At 36.5% G+C, this 22,793-nt stretch overlaps 2 protein-coding genes across 5 annotated transcripts; one reads left to right on the plus strand and one right to left on the minus strand.

The window, feature by feature from the left end:
* The first annotated feature begins 1,640 nt into the window (after positions 1-1,640).
* LOC107825171 (E3 ubiquitin-protein ligase RHF2A) lies at positions 1,641-18,015 on the plus strand. Of its 4 annotated transcripts, none has more exons than XM_075221894.1 (9): positions 1,641-1,828; positions 2,750-2,881; positions 2,969-3,015; positions 10,308-10,370; positions 10,460-10,568; positions 10,697-11,082; positions 11,216-11,323; positions 11,427-11,772; positions 17,714-18,015. In XM_075221894.1, the coding sequence occupies exons 2-8, from the start codon at positions 2,750-2,752 to the stop codon at positions 11,734-11,736; spliced, it is 1,155 nt and encodes a 384-aa protein (XP_075077995.1). In that variant the 5' UTR covers positions 1,641-1,828; the 3' UTR covers positions 11,737-11,772; positions 17,714-18,015. The 4 variants fall into 4 exon arrangements, with proteins under 4 accessions (XP_075077995.1, XP_075077997.1, XP_075077998.1 ...); XM_075221896.1 differs by having other exon boundaries at positions 1,641-1,664; positions 2,729-2,881; XM_075221897.1 differs by having other exon boundaries at positions 1,652-1,828; positions 11,219-11,323.
* Positions 18,016-18,318: 303 nt separating this feature from the next.
* LOC107788077 (DNA-directed RNA polymerase II subunit 4) lies at positions 18,319-22,578 on the minus strand. Its single transcript, XM_016609726.2, has 6 exons — positions 22,408-22,578; positions 21,369-21,477; positions 20,664-20,741; positions 19,808-19,841; positions 19,642-19,710; positions 18,319-18,648 (listed from the first exon to the last, which is right to left on the minus strand). Exons 1-6 carry the CDS (start codon positions 22,454-22,456, stop codon positions 18,571-18,573), a joined length of 417 nt encoding a protein of 138 aa, XP_016465212.1. The 5' UTR covers positions 22,457-22,578; the 3' UTR covers positions 18,319-18,570.
* Positions 22,579-22,793: the final 215 nt, after the last annotated feature.

Raw genomic sequence — 22,793 nt, forward strand, 5'->3', positions numbered from 1 at the left:
GTAACACTAACTTCTCTTCTGGTTTATGATATTATGCTTACCTCACCTATTTTTCTTTTTATTTTTTGTAAATATTGTCTTAATCTATTCGTTAAAACTCCTAACTTGAACCCCTTACTAATATATACTTTGTTTAATTAATTTTATTAACATGTTTTTATTAAACGAATTTCTTCATAATCACATTCCACAATAACTCTTTCTCGATCAACGTAGCTGGCATATCTGAAGTGTCTATATCTAGTTCATGAACATTATTAGAGTTATCTTCTAAACTTACAACTTCATTCATGAATTCCTCTCCATGGAATTTTTAGTTTGGAATTAAAGTGGTAATGTGATTAAGTATTATTAGAAGAAGAATATTGATCATGATCGTCATTATAGTCAACATTTAAATCATGATTGTTCGGTGAATCTTGAATTCTCCTAAAGGGCTTGTTTGACATTCCTTAATTCTTCACGTCTAAAAATTTAGGCACGATTAATGTTAACTCATATAGTTCAGATATTGGATTTTTTTTTCTTTTTCACTTGTTTTATGCTGTTATGATTCGTATTTTTCTTCTAGATTTTTATCTTGTTTTCTGTCCGCTTATTCTCCATGTTCAATTCTTGATTTCGTTGCTTTTCAATTTATGGTTATACTTATTTTAAAGGAATTTAAAAATGATAATAAAATCAATTTAACAAAAGAGTATACTAATAAGAGTAAACTAATTAAATTATATTTTGTTAACAAGTTAGGATAAATATTACAAAAAAATTAAAATAATTGAGGTAAGCATAATATTATTAATTATAAGAGAAGTTAGCGTTATGAGACGAAACATGGAGGAAGGTCTATGAAATTAACCTTTTTATTAAGCAAATTAAGATAGTCACGTCGCCTTCGGGCTCAAAATAGCATCTTCCAGCCGCTTTTACATTTCTATTAGCTTTAGAAAGATGATTTTTATGTTACAAAAACAGAAAGAATAACCTTTGTGTCAAAAAACTTAACTTGAATGATCATCGATGAAATTTATCCGCCGAATTCATTGTTTACTTTTTAGCCTGCATATACAAATTATACACTAATATATATATATATATATATATGCATCCGCTGATAATTTTTAATTTAAGCAGGTTGTGTGACAGCTATTTTGATTAATTTTTTCTTTTTTATATATAAGTTCTGAGAAAGTGACTATGAAATTCCTTTATTTACGAACGGGTAGAAAATCACATCTCAATGAAATTAATCTCCGTAAAAATAAGATTTATTTTTTCTTATTCTTAATATTTAAAGATAATTCCACTTTTTCTTATTTTAATTATTCTAGCAATTATTTTAACATATTTATATTAATAAAAAAAGATTACTGTTTGCCTAATTTGCCTTTTTTTTTTAATAAAAATTTTGAGATCTTCTGCTTAATTACTTTTAGAACAAATTGTTGTGATTTCTTTTTTTTTTTTGTTGCGAAAATCACTTCAAAGAATTATCCAATGATTAAAAAGAGAAAAAAATCAAAATTTATGGCACGTGTAGAAAGTGAATGGCATGGAAGACCGAGCTAGTGTTAATGTGGGCTTAGTCATCTCATCACCGCCAAAAAGGTATAAAAGAATAAAAGAAAAAAACTTAGAAAAACAAAGAAGAAACCAACAAAAGGCAAGTCCAAATTCTTCGTTGCCCTCTTTAAACTTCTATCCTCTCCTTTCATTGTATTCTCACCGAAATTTCACTCTTTTTCATCACCTCTCAAATCCCACAAAGTTGTTCTAATCAAATCTTCCTTCTTTGCAGCTTTGATCTGCCCAATTAGTTGACGTTTTTGAGGTAAAGTATGTGACTTTGATTGGTTTGGGAAATTGAGTGTTTGAAATTGAGCTTATATTGCTATTTGGGGAACTGGGTATTTGCTCTCTTGACTTTCTTCTCTTTAATTTTTAAGCTTCATGAGTGTTATAGTGTTGATATCTGATGTGGGGTTGCACTTGTTTAGGTGTAAACTGGTTCTTGGTAAAATGGGTAAGATTTTTGTGAAAAAGATTTGATTTTTATATCTCTTATTTTTCAGATTTTGTAGACATTGATTTAGATTGTTGTGGAATATGGAGGGTTTGGAATCCTTATGCTGTAGTTTGTGTACTTCTACACTGGCTTTTGGTAAAATGGATAACATTTTGTGAAAAAGATTTGATTTTTACATTTGGTTTCTTTCAGATGTTGTTAATATTGATATGGATCGTTGTGTAGTGTGGAGGGTTTGGAATGTTTATGCGGTAGTTTGTGTATCTCAATAGAAGTATTGGCGTTTTATGCTGTAGTTTGTGTATCTCAATACAAATATTGGCGTTTAGCTGTAGTTTGTGTATCTCAATATAAGTATTGGCGTTTAAGTATGGATCCCCTTATTGTCTGAGCTGCTGTAGGAAGTGTACTGATCAATTCAATTGTATCTCACTCACAATGAATTCATCATATATTTGAGCTTTTTCTTCTATTGTTTTCCCCCTTTCTATGCCAACGACAATGGTTTCCAGTTGCCACGCCAAAATAATGTGATATACTCTGCTGTTTGGACTTTTTATGTGTTTTTAGCTTTGAATATGAATTTAGAGGTCAGAAGTGTTCTTTTACTATTTATCGAAAAAAGGGGTTTGGGAGGGGGGTGGGGTGGGGTCATGTGACTGTTTACTTTCTATTACTTTGTATAATGATGAAGTGGAGTTTCAGTGAGGTTTTATGTTTTGGCAGATGGAGGAGGGCAAGATGTCTGAGAATCATTTGACTTCAGCGGCAGCATTTGTGGAGGGCGGTATTCAGGATGCTTGTGAAGATACTTGCAGCATATGCCTTGAAGAATTTTGTGAAAGTGATCCCTCAACGGTACGTTTTGTTTCGTACTGTCCCTTGTCACTGTGGAATGCACTGAGATGGACTTCATTCCAAATAATCGAATCTTTTTATGTGTAGGTGACTGGTTGCAAGCATGAGTTTCATCTTCAATGTATTCTTGAATGGTATGATATATTTTGTACTATTTGATTAATACTTATGTTTGAACTACTTGGTCTTTAGTCGAATGCGGTATCGCATTCTGTAGAAGATAATCAGATCTGGAGATGAGTAGATGCCTCAGGGTCTGTTTTTTTCTAATCTAATTGCTGGAAAGCCGACGTTGCAGCTCTTTGTTAGGACTTTACTGCAACGTGTTTCTCTTTCCATCCTAATTCAGTTAAATAGCGCAGTGACGAAGAGAACAAAGTTTGAATGGGTTGCCATGTCTGAGTATATCGGATGTACTAATGATAGTTTGGTGATAATGAAAAGCGGGTAAAGGTATCATATTAATATATTTTCAAAATAGCTATATAATAATCTGAAACTGTAGAGTTTGAATTTTTTTGTGTGCAAGTAACAGGGCCCACTCCTCAGAGTTGGTTGATACTTGAATGTACATCGAACAAAATAGGATAGCGTATCAGTAGGTTGCTGAAGTCCCATAATCAGGAACTATACCAAAAACATGTGGATTTTTTAGGACATATTAAAAGACCCTTTTTTCTATTTGCTTGCATTGTTGGTATTAAGAGAGGACTTGTTTAGATAAATAGGCAAAATCTAGGCTGGCTATACAGTATACACCACCACTTTTTATAAATTTGACATTGTCTCAATATATTATGCATGAAATAAAATTCTTCAAGTTATTTATGAGAAAGAGGATGTAAAGTATAGGTGCAAGTGAAAATGTTATAAAGCTTTCAATGTGCAGCTGCATTCTTTAATTTTTATTTCTATTTAATTTTTTTGATGTCGGCTTGCTCGCACCTCGACTAATCCACCTAGCAACCTGTATAGCACACGAGCACATGTTGTCAAGGTAATCCTGCTCACCAAGCATAGAGCAGATGAACTCATATCTAGCTAGCGTTTGGCCATAGATTCCCAAATTTATTTTGAAAAATCTGATTTGGGTGAAGTTTGGTTTGAAGATGAAAATGTGTTTGGACATCAGTTTTCAAAACATATTTCACTTTTAAAAAAAAAAAACATGAAACATCACTTATACCCACAAGTTCTAAAAACTATTACAAATACCCAACAATACATTCATCAATAACATTCATTATCACTATCACAAACCATAGTCCTGAACATAAATACATTTGGTACAAAATTATCATTTTTATAATGAACTACATAATATACGATCAGATGACTGAGAAGGCGAAGCAACATTGTTACAAAATAATAAATAGTGGCTCTTTTATAAAATACAAAAGTTTGGGGCAATTTTTAAAAAGTGTAATAGTAATGAGCTGGTTTTGGGATTTGGGAATTTGCCAAAATATGCATAAAATTTATGAACAAACATGTATTTGCCAAAAAAAATTTGGCAAATATTTGGCAAAATCTATCGCCAAACGGGTCCCTAGTGTTGTAGTTGGGATTTGAATATGGAATCTCCAGGTTGTTACTCTCATATCTTAATACCTAAGTTGCTCCGACATGGCAGTTTAGGTGCTGCACCTGTGTCGACATGACACTCGTATAGATGTGGGTGGGATCCGTACTGAATCTGGTCAAATAATTTTGGGTACTTTGACCACGGCGGAAGGAAAAATTCGAGACAAAACAATTTGATTTCGGAAATCAGAACCAAAACTAAGGTAAATTTGAAGAAAATAGCATACCTTATCTAAGAAATCAATCCTTTACTTATTTACAACTTGAAAATAAAAAAGAAATTCACACTTTACTAGCTATACGTAAGTATTTCACAAAATTTAGAGATATTTTTATATATTGTTTTGAATTATTTTTAGCCGGATCCCCGCACCCATATCCATACTAGGACCCATATCCCCGAATCTTAGAATTTACAATTCGAAGGATCCGACCTCTAGATCCGCACCCGTGTCAGCCACCCGCATCCGTGTCCGAGCAACTTAGTTTAATACTAGGCCACCCCTTAGAGATGATGTTGCTTTATCGCAACTCATGATGAGGCATGCCCAATTTCGCCAAGATTAGAGAGGACGAATGGACCCCGCACCCGCAATTAGTGAGCCTAACATCTTATACAACCACTAGTGAATAAAAGATTTGGCTGTCAACTATGCCTTGGTTAGTTTGAGCTTAAAGTCCAGACAAAAGGTTCATTAGTTAATCAAATTCGGATTGTGAGGTTCTTTTTTGATAAAGTAAGTAAATTTATTAATGGGGGAATTTCCCCATGCTAGTATACCAAAAGTAGAGAACCTATAATAAAATATGACTTTCCACACAGGACACCCAATCTCCGATACAAATTAAGACTTCACGAATGTACATTAAAAAAAAACTAGAAACCATAAGCTATTGCTCATATGTAAAAAATCTGTATATAAACTGTGAAAGTTCTCTTCATGTCCTACTATAGGACTCATATTAGAGCTAGTATAGAAGCACATACCTTGCATCTTCTCTTCCTTCTCCAAACCTCAAAAGTTTAGCTGTATAGGCTTTTTCACTTTGTTCGGTATCGTTCGCGTTCGTGGTACTCCATGCCAGGTATCATCCATCGTGTTCTAAACCAATTCAACACTAATCACAAATCGCGTGGCCACCTTGTAATGTAACAATAGGTGGTTAACAGCTTCACGTGAGCAATTGCACATGAAATACCAGCTAATATAACTGCAGTATTTTCAATTTTTTCAAACTTGCTTTGTTTTTTTCCTTTCAGCCGAGGGTCTATCGGAAACTATCTCTCTACCTCACACAAGGTAGGGGTAAGGTCTGCGTACACACTACCTTCCCCAAACCTCCCTTTGGGATTACAATGGGTATGTTGTTGTTGTACACCAGCTAATATAAGTAAACCTCTTCTTTCTCATGGTCTTGACTGTTACATTTGCTTCCCTTGCTTCCACGCAAGCAAAGAAATACACATTAGGCTGCCAAAATTGCTTCCCTTGCTGCCAACCTGCCACCCAAGCAAAGAAATACCATTTCTTGGTGCTCTAGATATCCAACCATTGTGGAAAGACCAATTCTTCCCTTGTGAGAAGCATATGATAATAAGACTTAACCAAGAAGAATCATCTCTTCTTCCCCGCCTCTCCTCGTTCCATCCAGGAGTCCTAACTATTTTAGATAAACTCTTTTGTAAAGAATCTCTAATAGGCTTTGGTATATTGTCATCTTCTAATCTTGCAAATTCCTCCTAATTTCAAGATATAGAAAACTTCCCCTTCTTATGTTCCCTGAAATTGTTGTAATGTATTCTCTCTGGATTGATAATCTATAATCTTAGGGAAGGTGAATCTTAAGGCATTATCTCCAAACCACCAATTAACTAATTCTTTTATTACCCTGATGCAATATTGCAGCTGAAATCCTCCCGCTCCTTCATGATGCTCCTCCATAAGCTACATTCAAATGACAAAAGTGATATTTCTAGTCCTCCACCCCTGTCCACAATTCCATACTTCAAGCTATCACCTCCCTCAATTAGGTGTTCTCCTCAGTTTCAAATCTTCACAATCATTTTTCCAACAAGTCTTGTTGAAGACTCTAAGACCCCCCTTATCAGAACACTCTAAGATCCCCTTACCCCAAGTCCTCCTTACTTTTTCGGGAAGTAACGATCTCCTGGTTGACTAGATGGTGCCTCTTGGTCCTAACTACTGCATTCTATAGAAAATTCCTCTAGAGTCTCAAGTTTTCCAGAATCATTAGTCGGTGCTTGGATTATTGGCATCTAGTATGTGGGCATACTGAATAATGTGCTCTTATTGGACATTTCCTTTCCTCCTCCTTGATCTCCTTTTCTTCTCCTTTTTTTCCTCGTCCCTCTAGCCCCCTCAAATCTTTCGCTCTCTCAGTGTACCCAAATGTCATTCATGATTTCCTTATCTTCACTTCTACCCTTCCAAAAAGCTCCATATTCGACAACCTTATGTTCCCTTTCAGCAGTTTGAGCTTCTTTGCTAGTGAGAATGAGGTCCTATAGCTCGACCAGTCCGCTACTCTATCTTCAAAGTTTGCCACTTTTAGTCGTTTCTCAAATCTGAAATGGGTTTTTTTGTCTTTTCTTCCGCTTTCATCCAACATGATGGATAAGTGGTCCACGATCAACTTAGGCAATGGAACTTGCAACAAATTCGGCCATTCTTTTATGTGGTCGACACCAAGAATTTGTCAAACCTTGACTTGTATGCTGACTCCTCTTATCTTATTCATGTAAACTTGGCCCCTGTCAAATGAAGACAAATAAATGGTGGTTATTGATGAATTCCGAGAACCTTTTAATTGTTCGTACATTGTTCTGCAATCTATCGTTTCCTTCGAAAACCTAATAGTATTAAAGTCTTGTCACCAACACTTAGAGTGCCTCTCATCCTGCCAAAGTGATCGATAACTCATTTCAAAGTCTCTCCTTAGAACCCTCCCTTACCGGCCCAAACTCTCCCAAAATTCCACTCTAGCCTACTCCCGGATGTAGGGCAACTAGTATAAGCTCTTCTTTGCTTACTTCCACCACCTCTAACTTCTCCACATTCAATAAGAGTATTATGCCTCCCGCACTCTCATTAGCCGGGCAGTGTTATGCTTAACCCACCTTCCATCCCATGTACTTTCTGCCAATGTGTTCGCCACAACTACACTTCGTCTCCGAAAGCACAATAAGTTTGCCTCCGTTCTCATACTCCCACCTTAATGATTGACCTTTTTGTTTGAATTATTCATCTCCGAGATATGATCTTAACATCCATGGATCGATATTTTTCTTTACCTCTATGTAACACTCCACTCACCGCTGGCGATTGAACTTGAAATGGAGTTCGCTGTGAAGCTTGTCTTAGGCGAATCTCACTTCTGAACGAGATGGGAAAGTTAAGGGCCATATGAGGTCAAGTTAGGATTCAACTGGTGAGGCGTCGTTTGGGTTAAAGCACAAGGGAGGCAAATCATGAGGCCCAAAAGCCTTGAGGTGGCACTGAGGTTTTATGCCAAAGCAAACAATACCTTGGTAGTTGCGCCTGAGACTTTGATAGGTGGTATCAGAGTCGGTACCTCCCTAGTACGGGGGTGGAGCAAACCGCAACTAGGATGTTGAATCCCTTAATGGAGTGTTATAGCTCACGGACCGGCTGTTGAACTTCAAAGCAGGTTCGTTGTGAAGCTTGCCTTAAGCAATATTCACATTAGAATGGGAGGGGAAAGTTAGGGGTCATATAAGGGCGAGTTCAGGATTCAACCATTGGGGCGCCTTTTGGGTTGTTTTCTAAAGGGGACAAACCGTGAGGCCTAAAAGCCTTCCAGTTGCCTAGAGGGGTCGAGTCAAAGTGGACAATATCTTGGCAGTTGGGCCTAGATGATGACACTCTATCTTCCTCCTCCATCCCACCCTCCCCTTACCTCCAAATCTCATCTCATACAACGCTATTATCCCCCTGTCCTTTGGTAACCACCCTTCTATCCCTCTCCATCTTTCTGTTAACCCATCTTAGCCCCTTTGCCTCTTGTTCAATTTCAATCAACAATTCAATTACCTTGGCCTCTTTCCCTCAGAAGAAAATACCTAACAACTCCCCCACCCAATTGGACAATTTCCTCCTGCCTTCAAAGATGGCAATGGTCGGGCATTCTCATCTATATCTGCTATTTTCTCACCCTTTCAGATCATCGACTATTCCTCTTCTCCATTTCAACCCCTTCCCCTACTGAGAGCAACTGTAAATTCCCCCGGGAACATCACCCCCTTAGGTGTATATCTCCCACACCATATAAACTACTTCTTTCTCCATGATTTCCAGAAAATTATTCGTTTCTGCAAGCACACTACCCCCATCCCCCTCTATATATACCCACCCAATTTATCTCTGTTAACTCCAATTGCATAAGTTTTTGTTGAGTTTGCAGCTACTGCAAACATCTCATCGACACAGGGATAATTTGGTGGAATGTTCTGTTTCATATATCGCGCCGGTATTTTTTAGTTAAAACTACAACATGCTTTTGTTGACGTGCTGCATAATGACATTTAACATGCTTTTGTTGACTTGCTGCATAATGACATTTTTCTAGAGGATATATGATACCAGTGTCTTCCTTCCATGGTTTATCATGATTTCACCTCTCCTTAGCTTCATAACATTTGCTTTAGAAAAGGAGACCTAGAAAGAAGGCGAGGCAGTTTTTCAACCATGCTATTTCCTCTCCGTTTCAGTCCTAAACAATGAGGTGATTTCAAGGTGAGTGAATGTCGGTACATTAGAGTGTTTGGATGTGGATGAAAGTTGTATTGTTGCTGGTATGTGCTAACTTTTGGGGTAAGACACTAGTATAGATGCATGGGCTCTTATATGGGTACGAAGGCCTTTACTCCTTATTATAAACTAGTTTGCAGGCAAACAAAGAAAGTAATATCACACCTTGTCAATAATATCTATGAACGGAGTAGATTTGAAGTTTTAGCTCTCAAATCAACCCTAGTTATTTCCAAATCTGTTAAATCACCTAATCATATCTATGATAATCTCCAACAGAGGTTTTTCTTGTAATGAGGAAAAGAGTTTCTTAATATTGATCAAGAGTACAAAGGAGGAGGAAAGCAGGTCTTGAATTGCTAAAATGGAAGATATGAAAGATAGGAAACCTCTAAATAGGAAGAGCTTATCGCTTCATAAGTCGGTTAAAGCTACTCCAGAAAATAAACCTTCTACCTTATAGAGAAGTGTGTCCACTAAAACCTGTCAAAAAACGGCGGAAAGAAGTGTACCGAATGTCAACGATAATGATGACTGTGTCCTTCTCTATATTCATGCAACTTTAAGGTAGTGCTTTTGCTACAGGAGTATGTTTGATGGGTATAGTACGTGCAGATCTTGTTTAATTTGCCTACCAGCTTTCTTTATGTATTCATATGCATATGCTCCTATTAATGTGTTCCTAGAGTACATTTTCAATGGCAGTCACGAATATACATCTGTTTCTATCAAACAATTGAAATTATAGACTATACTATATGTAGAAAGTTGAAAGCATGTAGAGATCTAATGCATTTAAATTGACATTTAAGGTTTATTTAGAAGCAGGTATTAGGAATCTTAATCTATCAAAAAATTAGTTAGCAGGTAAGAGAACTATTAATTTTGAGATGTGGAAGAAGGCTTTTTAACAGTTCATTATTTCATAAAATATTAGTTGTCGGTGTGTTCCACCTGATTATATTTTGGTTTCCTACTAGTGAGACCCAGAAGCATGGATATAACTTTAGCTGGTGTCAATAACATTGTGCATGATGCTTTATGTTTCGCAGGTGTCAGAGAAGTTCTCAATGCCCCATGTGTTGGCAGGCCCTCTCCTTAAAAGATCCCAACAGGTTGCTTCCTTATATGTTACATCTCTCGCTCATTTATATCTTGTATAGTCTTGTTTCCAAAGAAGTGACCATTGTTCTTGTATTTGCAGCCAAGAATTGCTGGATGCAGTTGAGCACGAGAGAAATATCAGGATGAATCCTCCTCGAAATACCACTATCTTTCACCATCCAACTTTGGGAGATTTTGAATTACAGCATGTTAGCATTCTCCACTGTCCATGACTTCACAACTTCTCGGTGGTGTTTACCATCAGTTGGAGACAGAAGATATCATTTCTTTTCTTCTTATTCCTTTTTATTATAATTCATATTTTTAATTTTTACAGTTACCAGTGAGTGCAACTGATTCAGAACTAGAAGAACGTATTATTCAGCACCTAGCTGCCGCTGCTGCTATGGGAAGGGCCCGCCACCTTGCCAGGAGGGACGGTCAGAGGGGGAGGTCTTCAGCTCAAGGTCGTCCACAGTTTCTGGTATTCTCCACTCACCCAAATTCAACGCCTGCTGGCCCCGCTTCCTCTCCAGCTCTGATGACTGGTGGTGAATCCGCTTCTCCCGCATCGGTTTCTGCTTCGAGTTCTCCAATTGTTTCAGTTGGAGAAGGTTCTACACAGCTATTTACTACGCCTCCTGTTCAAGCTGATCAGGTTTCTGCATCTGGATCAGGATCAAGTGCTGTTATTAATCATCTTGGAACTTCTTCAAACAATAGGTGATTATCATTCTCAAGTTTGGCTTTACAACTGCATTTTTATTTTATTTTAATTTATGGCTCCCAGCTTAGTAAATTATTTGTATTCAATGAGTTGTGTTTTTTTGCCTATTCTGAATGGCTCGTATTGTAGAAGGTCTCCTTCACAGTCTTCTCCTGATAATCAAGAGAGAGCTGGACCGTCGGATCTTCTGTCTCTTTCAGAATCAATTAAATCTCGATTTTCTGCAATGTCGTTGAGGTAGTAAGATACATTATATATAGTTCTGTATGAATCTTTTGATATCTCATTTACCAATGTGGACCCCGTTCTTGTTTGTTTGATTGTTTCCTTTGCAATTAAGGTATAAAGAGTCTATTACTAAGAGCACAAGAGGTTGGAAGGAGAGATTTTTCTCCCGCAACAGTTCAACATCAGACCACGGTGCTGAAGCTCGGCATGAGGTTAGTACTGGGACTGCTGTCATACCACATGTGGTGGAACATTCGGAAACTACTGAGGGTAGCAGAAATAGTTCTACCGAGTCAAACAGATCTGAAGGCAGTTTACCAGCTCGGCATGCTGACCAGCAGATATCAGAGATGGGTCGTGATTGTTCTTTGACCGAGGGTAATGGGCAATCCATATGTGCTGCTAGTTCTGGTTCAAACTAAGTTTGGATGAAGCATTCTTAACAAGCCATGGTAAAGGTAAGTTTTGTCTTAGTTCCTTATGTCTTAGCTATCCCATATTTCTGTGTAGAAATTTTCGAAAAACATTGGTTCTGAAATCTGAACTTGTCTTTGACCTTCTCTGTTGCTCTACATACTTAAAACTCTATTGGTGTTGGTTATTTATAGTTTGTTACTATGTGTATAATGTGCATGTGAGATTTTATCTGCCTTTTAAGATGGCCAAATACATCGCCAGCCCCTTAAAGTTGTCCATACTTTTCACTTAGACACTCCATCTTAAGTCTGTTTCAATTGAACACTCCAACCACATCCCGAATGTGTCATTTAGACACAAAATTGATAGGCAGCCAAATACAAAAAAAGCGTGTATTTCACACGCCGAAATGACGAATAAGACGGGGACAAGTGGATATAACTTGAACAAATTAAAAAAAAAAATTAACGGGAAACAAGAACCCATCCCACCCCTTTGTCATCTTCCCCAAGACCCCAACGACTCCCCTTCCCTCCTTCCGTCTTCTTCTTCCAAAAGAAAGAACAGAGGTACAAACTCACTCCCCTGCCACCACTCTTTTTCCTCCTAATCTCCACCTCCAACCCTCTACAATATTAAGAACATGCATAAGACATAGAAATTAACTAATAATTTCTCTGTCACGGAGGATTAATCCCAGATTGTCAGAAATTACACCCACCACAACAAGCTATCGAGATCTTCTGGAATCGAACAATACACACCAAATACACCAAATATTCTGTCATGGAGCAATTTCTGTCAAAACTTTTCTTCTTTTTTTTCTTTTTGTTGCAAGCTCCTTTTAGTAGTTGTTTGAAATCTTTGACCAAGAATGATTCGCTAGAGATCGTTTCTGAAATTTTGAATTCCTGTGAATATGAGATGCTTAAAACTCTATTGGTGTTGGTTATTTATAGTTTGTTACTATGTGTATAATGTGCATGTGAGATTTTATCTGCCTTTTAAGATGGCCAAATACATCGCCAGCCCCTTAAAGTTGTCCATACTTTTCACTTAGACACTCCATCTTAAGTCTGTTTCAATTGAACACTCCAACCACATCCCGAATGTGTCATTTAGACACAAAATTGATAGGCAGCCAAATACAAAAAAAGCGTGTATTTCACACGCCGAAATGACGAATAAGACGGGGACAAGTGGATATAACTTGAACAAATTAAAAAAAAAAATTAACGGGAAACAAGAACCCATCCCACCCCTTTGTCATCTTCCCCAAGACCCCAACGACTCCCCTTCCCTCCTTCCGTCTTCTTCTTCCAAAAGAAAGAACAGAGGTACAAACTCACTCCCCTGCCACCACTCTTTTTCCTCCTAATCTCCACCTCCAACCCTCTACAATATTAAGAACATGCATAAGACATAGAAATTAACTAATAATTTCTCTGTCACGGAGGATTAATCCCAGATTGTCAGAAATTACACCCACCACAACAAGCTATCGAGATCTTCTGGAATCGAACAATACACACCAAATACACCAAATATTCTGTCATGGAGCAATTTCTGTCAAAACTTTTCTTCTTTTTTTTCTTTTTGTTGAAAGCTCCTTCTTTTAGTAGTTGTTTGAAATCTTTGACCAAGAATGATTCGCTAGAGATCGTTTCTGAAATTTTGAATTCCTGTGAATATGAGATGCTTAAAACTCTATTGGTGTTGGTTATTTATAGTTTGTTACTATGTGTATAATGTGCATGTGAGATTTTATCTGCCTTTTAAGATGGCCAAATACATCGCCAGCCCCTTAAAGTTGTCCATACTTTTCACTTAGACACTCCATCTTAAGTCTGTTTCAATTGAACACTCCAACCACATCCTGAATGTGTCATTTAGACACAAAATTGATAGGCAGCCAAATACAAAAAAAGCGTGTATTTCACAGGCCGAAATGACGAATAAGACGGGGACAAGTGGATATAACTTGAACAAATTAAAAAAAAAAATTAACGGGAAACAAGAACCCATCCCACCCCTTTGTCATCTTCCCCAAGACCCCAACGACTTCCCTTCCCTCCTTCCGTCTTCTTCTTCCAAAAGAAAGAACAGAGGTACAAACTCACTCCCCTGCCACCACTCTTTTTCCTCCTAATCTCCACCTCCAACCCTCTACAATATTAAGAACATGCATAAGACATAGAAATTAACTAATAATTTCTCTGTCACGGAGGATTAATCCCAGATTGTCAGAAATTACACCCACCACAACAAGCTATCGAGATCTTCTGGAATCGAACAATACACACCAAATACACCAAATATTCTGTCATGGAGCAATTTCTGTCAAAACTTTTCTTCTTTTTTTTCTTTTTGTTGAAAGCTCCTTCTTTTAGTAGTTGTTTGAAATCTTTGACCAAGAATGATTCGCTAGAGATCGTTTCTGAAATTTTGAATTCCTGTGAATATGAGATGCTTAAAACTCTATTGGTGTTGGTTATTTATAGTTTGTTACTATGTGTATAATGTGCATGTGAGATTTTATCTGCCTTTTAAGATGGCCAAATACATCGCCAGCCCCTTAAAGTTGTCCATACTTTTCACTTAGACACTCCATCTTAAGTCTGTTTCAATTGAACACTCCAACCACATCCTGAATGTGTCATTTAGACACAAAATTGATAGGCAGCCAAATACAAAAAAAGCGTGTATTTCACAGGCCGAAATGACGAATAAGACGGGGACAAGTGGATATAACTTGAACAAATTAAAAAAAAAAATTAACGGGAAACAAGAACCCATCCCACCCCTTTGTCATCTTCCCCAAGACCCCAACGACTTCCCTTCCCTCCTTCCGTCTTCTTCTTCCAAAAGAAAGAACAGAGGTACAAACTCACTCCCCTGCCACCACTCTTTTTCCTCCTAATCTCCACCTCCAACCCTCTACAATATTAAGAACATGCATAAGACATAGAAATTAACTAATAATTTCTCTGTCACGGAGGATTAATCCCAGATTGTCAGAAATTACACCCACCACAACAAGCTATCGAGATCTTCTGGAATCGAACAATACACACCAAATACACCAAATATTCTGTCATGGAGCAATTTCTGTCAAAACTTTTCTTCTTTTTTTTCTTTTTGTTGAAAGCTCCTTCTTTTAGTAGTTGTTTGAAATCTTTGACCAAGAATGATTCGCTAGAGATCGTTTCTGAAATTTTGAATTCCTGTGAATATGAGATGCTTAAAACTCTATTGGTGTTGGTTATTTATAGTTTGTTACTATGTGTATAATGTGCATGTGAGATTTTATCTGCCTTTTAAGATGGCCAAATACATCGGCTTGAATCTCATTATTTGGTTTGAAAACTTTCGGATCTGACTCTGAGCATATGAATGTTGAAGTTTGAATCCCAAAATTTTTGGATCTTTGGTTATTGTGAAAAGAATCATCTAGGTTATTAACTTATAACTCAAAATCAACTATTAGTTAGTTCGTGATAATCAAAAATTCATAATAGCTATTGTTGAGGTTCGAGTCTTTAGCGGAGAAGAAACAAAGAAGAACAAAATATTTGAGGTTTTTCTGGTGATTTCCATTTATTCTGGCAATGGAAACTAGAATAGTAAGGTGATGGTGGTGGACTAGTGGAGGGAGAGAGGAAGGTGGTGACCTGGACAATGGCATGTGAAAGAATAGGAGGAAAATGAAAAAAGGAAAAAATTATAAAAGGTAAAATTGAATTCTAACGCTCTGAAAAATGGTGTAATACACACACTATGTCACATCATCAAATTGTGTCTAAATGACACATTTGGGATGTGATTGGAGTATTCAATTGAAACGGACTTAAAATGAAGTGTCTAAGTGAAAAGTGTGGACAATTTTAAGGAGCTGACGATGTATTTGGCCTTTTAAGATCAACAATAACTGGCATAAAGTAGTTTAGTAGTGCTCCAAAACCAAGAAAACTTCCGTCCTCCCCATGATTGGTGATGACTGATGAGCGGCTCCGAGGCTCTTACATATATGATTTACTCTTGGGAGTCTGAACGTGATGTTACTTCAATGTCATGGATATATTTAGTAGATTCTTATTGCAAAAAGTAATATGACAACATTGTTTCATAGGGATGGAGTCATTCCATTAATACTATCAGGGAGAGCTAGAGCGACTGATTCGGGGCTAAAGATACAATGCTTCATTGCTTACAATCTTTAACATTTCTAAAGTTGTGCCACATTGAGATTATAATGGCTCTAGATGGATTATTGAACTTCTACTGTTTCTATGTTTCCCATTAAGTACTTGCTATAAAAACTAATACAAATTGCAGATTGAGCCTTCTACGCATAAGGGGCATGGATTAAAGGCAATGGTTCTCCATACTTTTTGTGTCCTTGTATTTATTAATCTCTCATAGTTGAAGTTATTTTCCTACTCCAATTTCTTTTCTTTTTTTAAAAGATATTTGTATTATTTACTTATTAAAAAAAGAAGATATTTTGTATGCTTTATGTATATTATAGATCCGTTGTTTCTAGGTAATCATTGAACTCTGCAAGTTGTCTCTAGTGGAGGATATCTATTTGTCACTACCAGTTTTTTTAATTTCTATGTAAACACTAGATGATTTACATATTGATTATATAGCTTCACAGAAGAAATTGTCTTTGAAATGTGTTATAAGCGGCAGAGGTATTAAGCACCTTGACTCAACTAAATCGGGATACATTGCAATTTATGTTGTCAAAGATTCTTAATATATCCTAGTTGCGTACAACATAGAAATTCCAGAACAAGATAAAAATTGATGAGAGAAACTTAGGTCCTATTTTCTGCTGCATGTCTGTTATCATTCATAAGCTTAAACTATATCGATAATTTGTTCCTCCTTGGACACAGGATTTAATGGTTTAATTAGTTAAGAATGTTAGAGTTTAGTGATCAGTTATAAATGTCAAACCTTTTTCAAAGATTTGGCAGCACAATGCTAGTTGCATGGGGTGTTTGTTGTTGTTATTTATCAGGGGGGGAAATTAGGTTTCTGTTTTTGTTGTGACATAACAATATGCATCAGAATTGAAATGACCATGTTGTTTCTTATATAATCCTTTACTTTGGGTTTAGAAAGGAGAAAGTGAGAGAGACTCCATTTGTAGTGATTAGACTTTAGATTGTGCACGAATGATATGTTAGAACTCTGATATAACTCTGTTTGTCCTCATGTTGTGTTATGCTTTGCTCCACTGATACAATCTTGATAATATATTTTTTATACATTTAACAAGTTATGTATGGGGTCCTTATGATACATATTTAATGCACATACTATCTACGTGTATGTATCTTGTCTACTGGTACCATATTTTTTGATAGGTCGACTATTCATTGATTCGCCAATTAGCTTTTGAAAGATGTGTTTGGTAAAATAGGCTGCTTTTAAAGTCGGAATAAATTGTACTACAGTAATACAGAGCAGATGGCTGTTTGTTGGCACCTTGTCAGGATTAACTAGTGGTTTTAGCTTGCTTTTGACGGGCAGCTAGTTCTATCATAAGTTGATAGAAAGGTGAAAACAATGATTTTAGGTAATTTCCAGGTCAGAGTTTCAAAACTCGGTTATTTGATGATTACGTAGAATCTCTACAAGGCTTCTCATGAAAGCATATGCTGCCATAAACTAATAGTCATTTAGAACAGCAGCATTCTTCCACCTTAGGATATTTGGTACTTATGCCGAAAAACCTAGTTCGTAAGGTCTAGAAGGTATAAACATGAAGCTTTTGGGCCTTGGCTTGTTATAGACATCCTCCAAAGAAATACACCAGAATTCCCATATATCAGTTGCCAGAGCTCTTCCTAAATAAGTATCTTTTATCTGTCCATGTCATTCTTAATTATAATAAGAAATTCATTGAGCAATTGTTTGTTTGTTAACCTGTATATCAGTTTGATCTTACTAAAGATTTTGTCCTTGCAGATGGATAACCCTTGTCAAAATCAGCACTGCTGTGATAGTTTGCATCACATTGCCTCTATGGAAAAGATCATCAGAAACTGTAGTTTGCTGCAAAAGAATAAGAGGGATGGACATCTTTATTTGGATCAGACTAGTGTATATGATTATATGTATATGTAAATTGGTCTAAATTTGAATTTTTTTTTACAAATGTCTTCTCTCTTTCATGTTAGGTTAGCTACTATGTAACATTTTTCTGATGGCAGAATCAGTTAGACATTTTGTTGAGTCTATTTTAATATCGAGTAGCTTTTGCACATTCATACTGCATGAGAGTTGCCGTTTAGCATCATCTTCGTGCTTACTTGATTACATTTTAGATGCTTTTCAGTTGTTGGCGAGTTCGTATTTTTTTTCTTTTTGGTCATGCTTTTGTGAGTTCAATTCATGTTTGTTCGTATTGTTACTGATGGCATATGGGCCATTCCTCTTATTTTCACTGGTTGGTCAATTGACATGTTTAGCATAATTCCTCAAATGAGTGTTGGTCATCTGATAACATTGAAACTGGGTAGGCAATATGGTTATCCATGTAATTGACATTTGTGCAAGAATACATATAATTGGTGGAAATTTATTTACTTTAGTAAATGTTCGTTCTTTCTTCGGTTGAACTTCAAACAAGCAGACGAAAATATAGAATTAACAAATCTATCGCAAGATATACTCCAGCATTTGTTTTACCAATGTAGAAATTTGGTTGAAAAAGAAGCAAGGTCCACATACTCCTCTTCTTCAGTAGTTATATTTGTCCTGGAAACTTGGTAAGTCGCGGAAATATTTACAGACATCAAATGCAGATATAAATCTAAATGAGACTACTCAAACTTCTTTATCAGGGATAGATCATTCAGCATTTTCTCGATTGCCTCCTCATCAAGCGTGCGACCTCTATTCTGCAACCAATGAAGGAAGTTCATCAGCCCAAGTCTACTGAGATAATACAAGTATTGAGCAAATGATACCAGCTTATAAACACACAAGCCAAGAAAAAGAACTGTACTGAACAGAACGCCAGGAAGTTACATATGAACTGTCAAACTAGAGCTGCATGGTAGGTACTGCAGCAGCAACAACAACCAGTATAATCCTACTAGTAGGGTCTGGGGAGGGTAGTTTGTATGCAGATCTTACCCCTACCCTACCTAGGGCAGAGAGGCTGTTTCCGATAGACCCTCGGCTCCCTCCCTCCAAGAACTCCTCACCTTGCTCTTGGGGTGACTCGAACTCACAACCTCTTGGTTGGAAGTGGAGGGTGCTCACCACTAGAGCAACCCACTCTTGTCATGGTAGGTACTGCAGATTCTAGGATATTTTAAAAGAGACCAATAATGTAATGATATGATCTCCGGTAATGCATCTGACCCAAGCCAGCACTATGGCACAATTCACTTCCACCAGACCCATGGTGGATAATGTTTTCTTTTTTGGGGGGTGGGGGTGGAGTGGGATTTTATGAAGATTCATGGATAATAATTTCCCCCTGAGCTTGTCCCGTTTTTTAAGTTGCACACTTAAAACTTTGCGAGGTCCCTTCACTACCATGTAATAAGAATTGAAACTTGAAATAGAGTCAAGCTTAACACTCAAAAGAAATACTCAAAAAAAAAAAAAAAAATCACAGTCAATTTATAAAATTGTACTCTGACAACTTGACTAAACTTCAAAGCATTTCTTAAGGGACTCAGTGTTAGAAACTTGAGTAAATTTTATACGCAATACTCTCCTCGTAAATGGATCAAATGTAAAGCACAAAGATAAGAAAACATAGGGTTTAACATGTACAACAATTTAGGGACACAAGACCAGCAAGAATAAGCAGTTGACTGTAGGAAATCTATGTGTCTTCTTTCTTCAATTGACCATGATTACCAAGGGAAATCAGGTACCTTTATAGATGGGACCATGGCAATAGCTTCCTCAACAGTTTCTGGACAAAGATTCCCCAGGACGCAGAGCTGCCAATGTACAACATTTAATAATTGCAGCTTCCCATAAAGGTATAAATAATAAAAAAAAGATAGATGTATAAATAAGATGTAGACAAATGCTAACCTCGAATTCAGCAAGTTGATATCTGCTAAGGATTCTAAAAGCAAGTTAAGATCCACATTTTATAAGAAAGTTGTGTCAATTGTTTTTCAAAACGAAAGGCACAAAAAAGTGACAGGGTCCATGGAACTGGAAATGAAAAGCGAGAAGTGAAGCACAAAATTTTAAAATACCAAAAATATATTAATTTTGTACTATAATAATCAAACTGTAATGAAAATGATTAATCTCAGCATTCGATAAACAAGAATGACACTATGAATCCAACTCCTCAAAGTTGAGATCTAAAGAACCGGCCATTTTTTGTCACCTGTGAAGCGATAACCCCTTGCTTCACATCGCTTTAATAACAGTGGTAGTATTTGAAAATCCCAATGATATTCCAAGGAATGATACCCTGGCATTTCAAAATGTCAAACCATAAAAAGCTCTGCATGATAGGATTTGATAGAAACATCTTATTTCTTAGGGTTGAGGATCTATAGAAATGGTCTCCTTGGCTTGACCAGTCCAAGTATACTTACTAAAAGAGGTTATACCACAATATGCAGCTCTATGTGCTTCCTTGCCTTAATTCTTTCTTTACTCTCTCTCACTTTTGATAAATTCAAGAACGTCACTTTTCATTATATATCACATGCACCCACTGTAAATATGTTAATCTACATCTCCAGGTATAATTAGAGAGAGACTATGATGCATATACTTCTTAGTCACTAATTATTTTCCCAAACTTTTCATATACTAAAACACTCATATCACTTGAGACCATAAAGTGTGCCATATACATGTAGTGTCTGCAGCATATGCAAAAAAGAATGCAGATAATTTCTTTGTATGCACCAGATTTGGAGGATACTCTCGAACTTGTCTAACAGCATCAGGATTCTTGTACCGGCTGAAACGCTTCACATACTGCAGTGACTTCTCAAACACTCTGAAAGACAAATAATTTTAGTGAGTACACTTCAAAACCAAGCACCCAATACATGCTCAAACAAAATATTTAACGGTCAAAAACATGATATAGTTGATTTTCAAAGAGAAGAAAACTGAACAAAGCACACCACATCATGAAATAGATTTTCTAAAGTAGGAGAAAAGGTACTTCCTTTTTTGTATATCTGTCTTGTTACATGTATTTATCCTCAAATGTATATATTTACATAAAAAAAACTTCAGAAAGCTGTCAAAGAGGGACCTCTTGAAACAAAAGAAGTGAGAAAAACAAACGCCAGTAGATCCTCCCTTTTTCGGTTGGCCACCTATTCTCCATAGTTCCCAACTTATTCCACCATTTCCTAAAATTTAGATTATTAGGACAGCCAGCCTGGATTAAACGAACAACTCTATTAATTATATGGACATAAGAAAAACGTCAATTCAACAATGTTTTACCATTCATAAGTTCTTTAACCGCTGCAAATTCTAAAAAAGATTATCAAAACTAAAAAGATGTAACTTACAGAATAGAGCAAAGGATCCAAAAACAAAGTATGATTCAGCGGGCAGCTCAAAGATCCACGAGAAAAGGGAAATGAAATGTTTGAGTTCATATTCTTACTGGGAAACTTGATTGCTCGGATCATCAGACATCTGCTGAATCTGCTCATACTTGTGTTCAAGAATCAAAGAAACTTCAGAGTTCATTAGACACTTGGCCTTCAAAAACTCTGAAACCAAAGTAACATAAAACATTAAGCTCCACCTACTTATAACATGTAAGCATCAACAGGACAAGAAGGAAAGAACCTATCACTTCAAAGAGACACCAACTAATCCAAATACCAGAGACAACCAATTGGGGAGTGACTAGTAATTTTCAATTTTAGTTTTGCAAAATAAAGAATACCCATAAATCATTTACTTCCCTTCAACTTTTGCAGTGAACAAGACCACACACACGGCACACACACACACGGCACACACGCAGACAATACACATATAAGTACTACATACACACAAAAAATATGTGTGTATCTATATATTTTGAACAGTGTGTGTGTGCGAGCGCGTACACTCGGAGTTTGTGCGCACATACACACATACCCTTTTGCGACTAGAGGCGGAGCCAAGGGTTGAAATTTACGAACTTGCGACTGAACCCATAGCTCGTCTTAGTTACCGAGTTCGCAATTAAATATTTACCCATATTTATGGACTTCCTCATACGAATATAGGGTCTACACAAAAGTTACCAGGTTCGTCCGGACCTGTAGCAGATACTCTAGCTCCGCCCCTGTTTGCGACCAAGTAAAACCTAAAAGGGGAGAGGGGAATTCTTTTTATTTTCCTAAAATTTGGATTGCATTAACAAAATAGTTCCATGGATTGGCAACTATCTTCATGTCGCTTCTCCAAATCAACACTTCTGCAAACTCCATCAAAATCCATTGATAGCAAAAGCATAACATTTTTTTCCACTTCCTTGCACTAAGATTAAACAATTTAAAGATAAAATCAGTCTAATTTTCTCATCAAATTCAGTTATTTAGGAATCTACTGGCCCAAGGATTACAAAGTAACAAATAAAATTCGAGGGTTTGGGAAAAAGTAAAGAAAGTCAAACGGCTGAACAGAAAAGGAAATTCAATAAAAATTACCGTCGCCAATTTTGAGTTCGGCTGCATTTTCTTCTTCATCCAAAGACATGTTGAGAGTACGACGACACAATTACACAAAACCGCGCAGAAAATGTGGAACCCTTTAAAGGCAAGAGGTAGAGGTCTTAGGCCTCATTTTTTTTTTTAAAGATTAAACTCTCAATCTGAATACATATGAATATTTAAGACATTTGAATCTCAATATACAGCTGAATATTAAGATGTGTATTAAAATCTAAATAATAAATGATTAAGATTGTTTGATTTTTAACATATGAATGTATAAGATTTATTTTTATTTGAAAATTAATAAATATAAAATTCAAATGAAATATTAATTAATCTAATATATATAATTAAGTAGGCGGCTGGTCGTAGAATAGTCT

Source organism: Nicotiana tabacum, chromosome 9 (genome assembly GCF_000715075.1).
Source record: "Nicotiana tabacum cultivar K326 chromosome 9, ASM71507v2, whole genome shotgun sequence".
Classification (NCBI taxonomy): Eukaryota; Viridiplantae; Streptophyta; class Magnoliopsida; order Solanales; family Solanaceae; genus Nicotiana; species Nicotiana tabacum.

Bases quoted from the DNA above. Each gene is read 5' to 3' on its own strand.
- LOC107825171 (XM_075221896.1), top strand. From the start codon at position 2,738: ATGTTTTGGCAGATGGAGGAGGGCAAGATGTCTGAGAATCATTTGACT. The intron at 3,016-10,307 runs GTATGATATATT...TATGTTTCGCAG, and splicing joins CTTCAATGTATTCTTGAATG to GTGTCAGAGAAGTTCTCAAT. The intron at 11,324-11,426 runs GTAGTAAGATAC...TTTGCAATTAAG, and splicing joins TTTTCTGCAATGTCGTTGAG to GTATAAAGAGTCTATTACTA.
- LOC107788077 (XM_016609726.2), bottom strand. From the start codon at position 22,456: ATGTCTTTGGATGAAGAAGAAAATGCAGCCGAACTCAAAATTGGCGAC. The intron at 20,742-21,368 runs GTAAGAATATGA...TTTGTCTTTCAG, and splicing joins CCGAGCAATCAAGTTTCCCA to AGTGTTTGAGAAGTCACTGC. The intron at 18,649-19,641 runs GTACCTGATTTC...CATTGGTTGCAG, and splicing joins CCATGGTCCCATCTATAAAG to AATAGAGGTCGCACGCTTGA.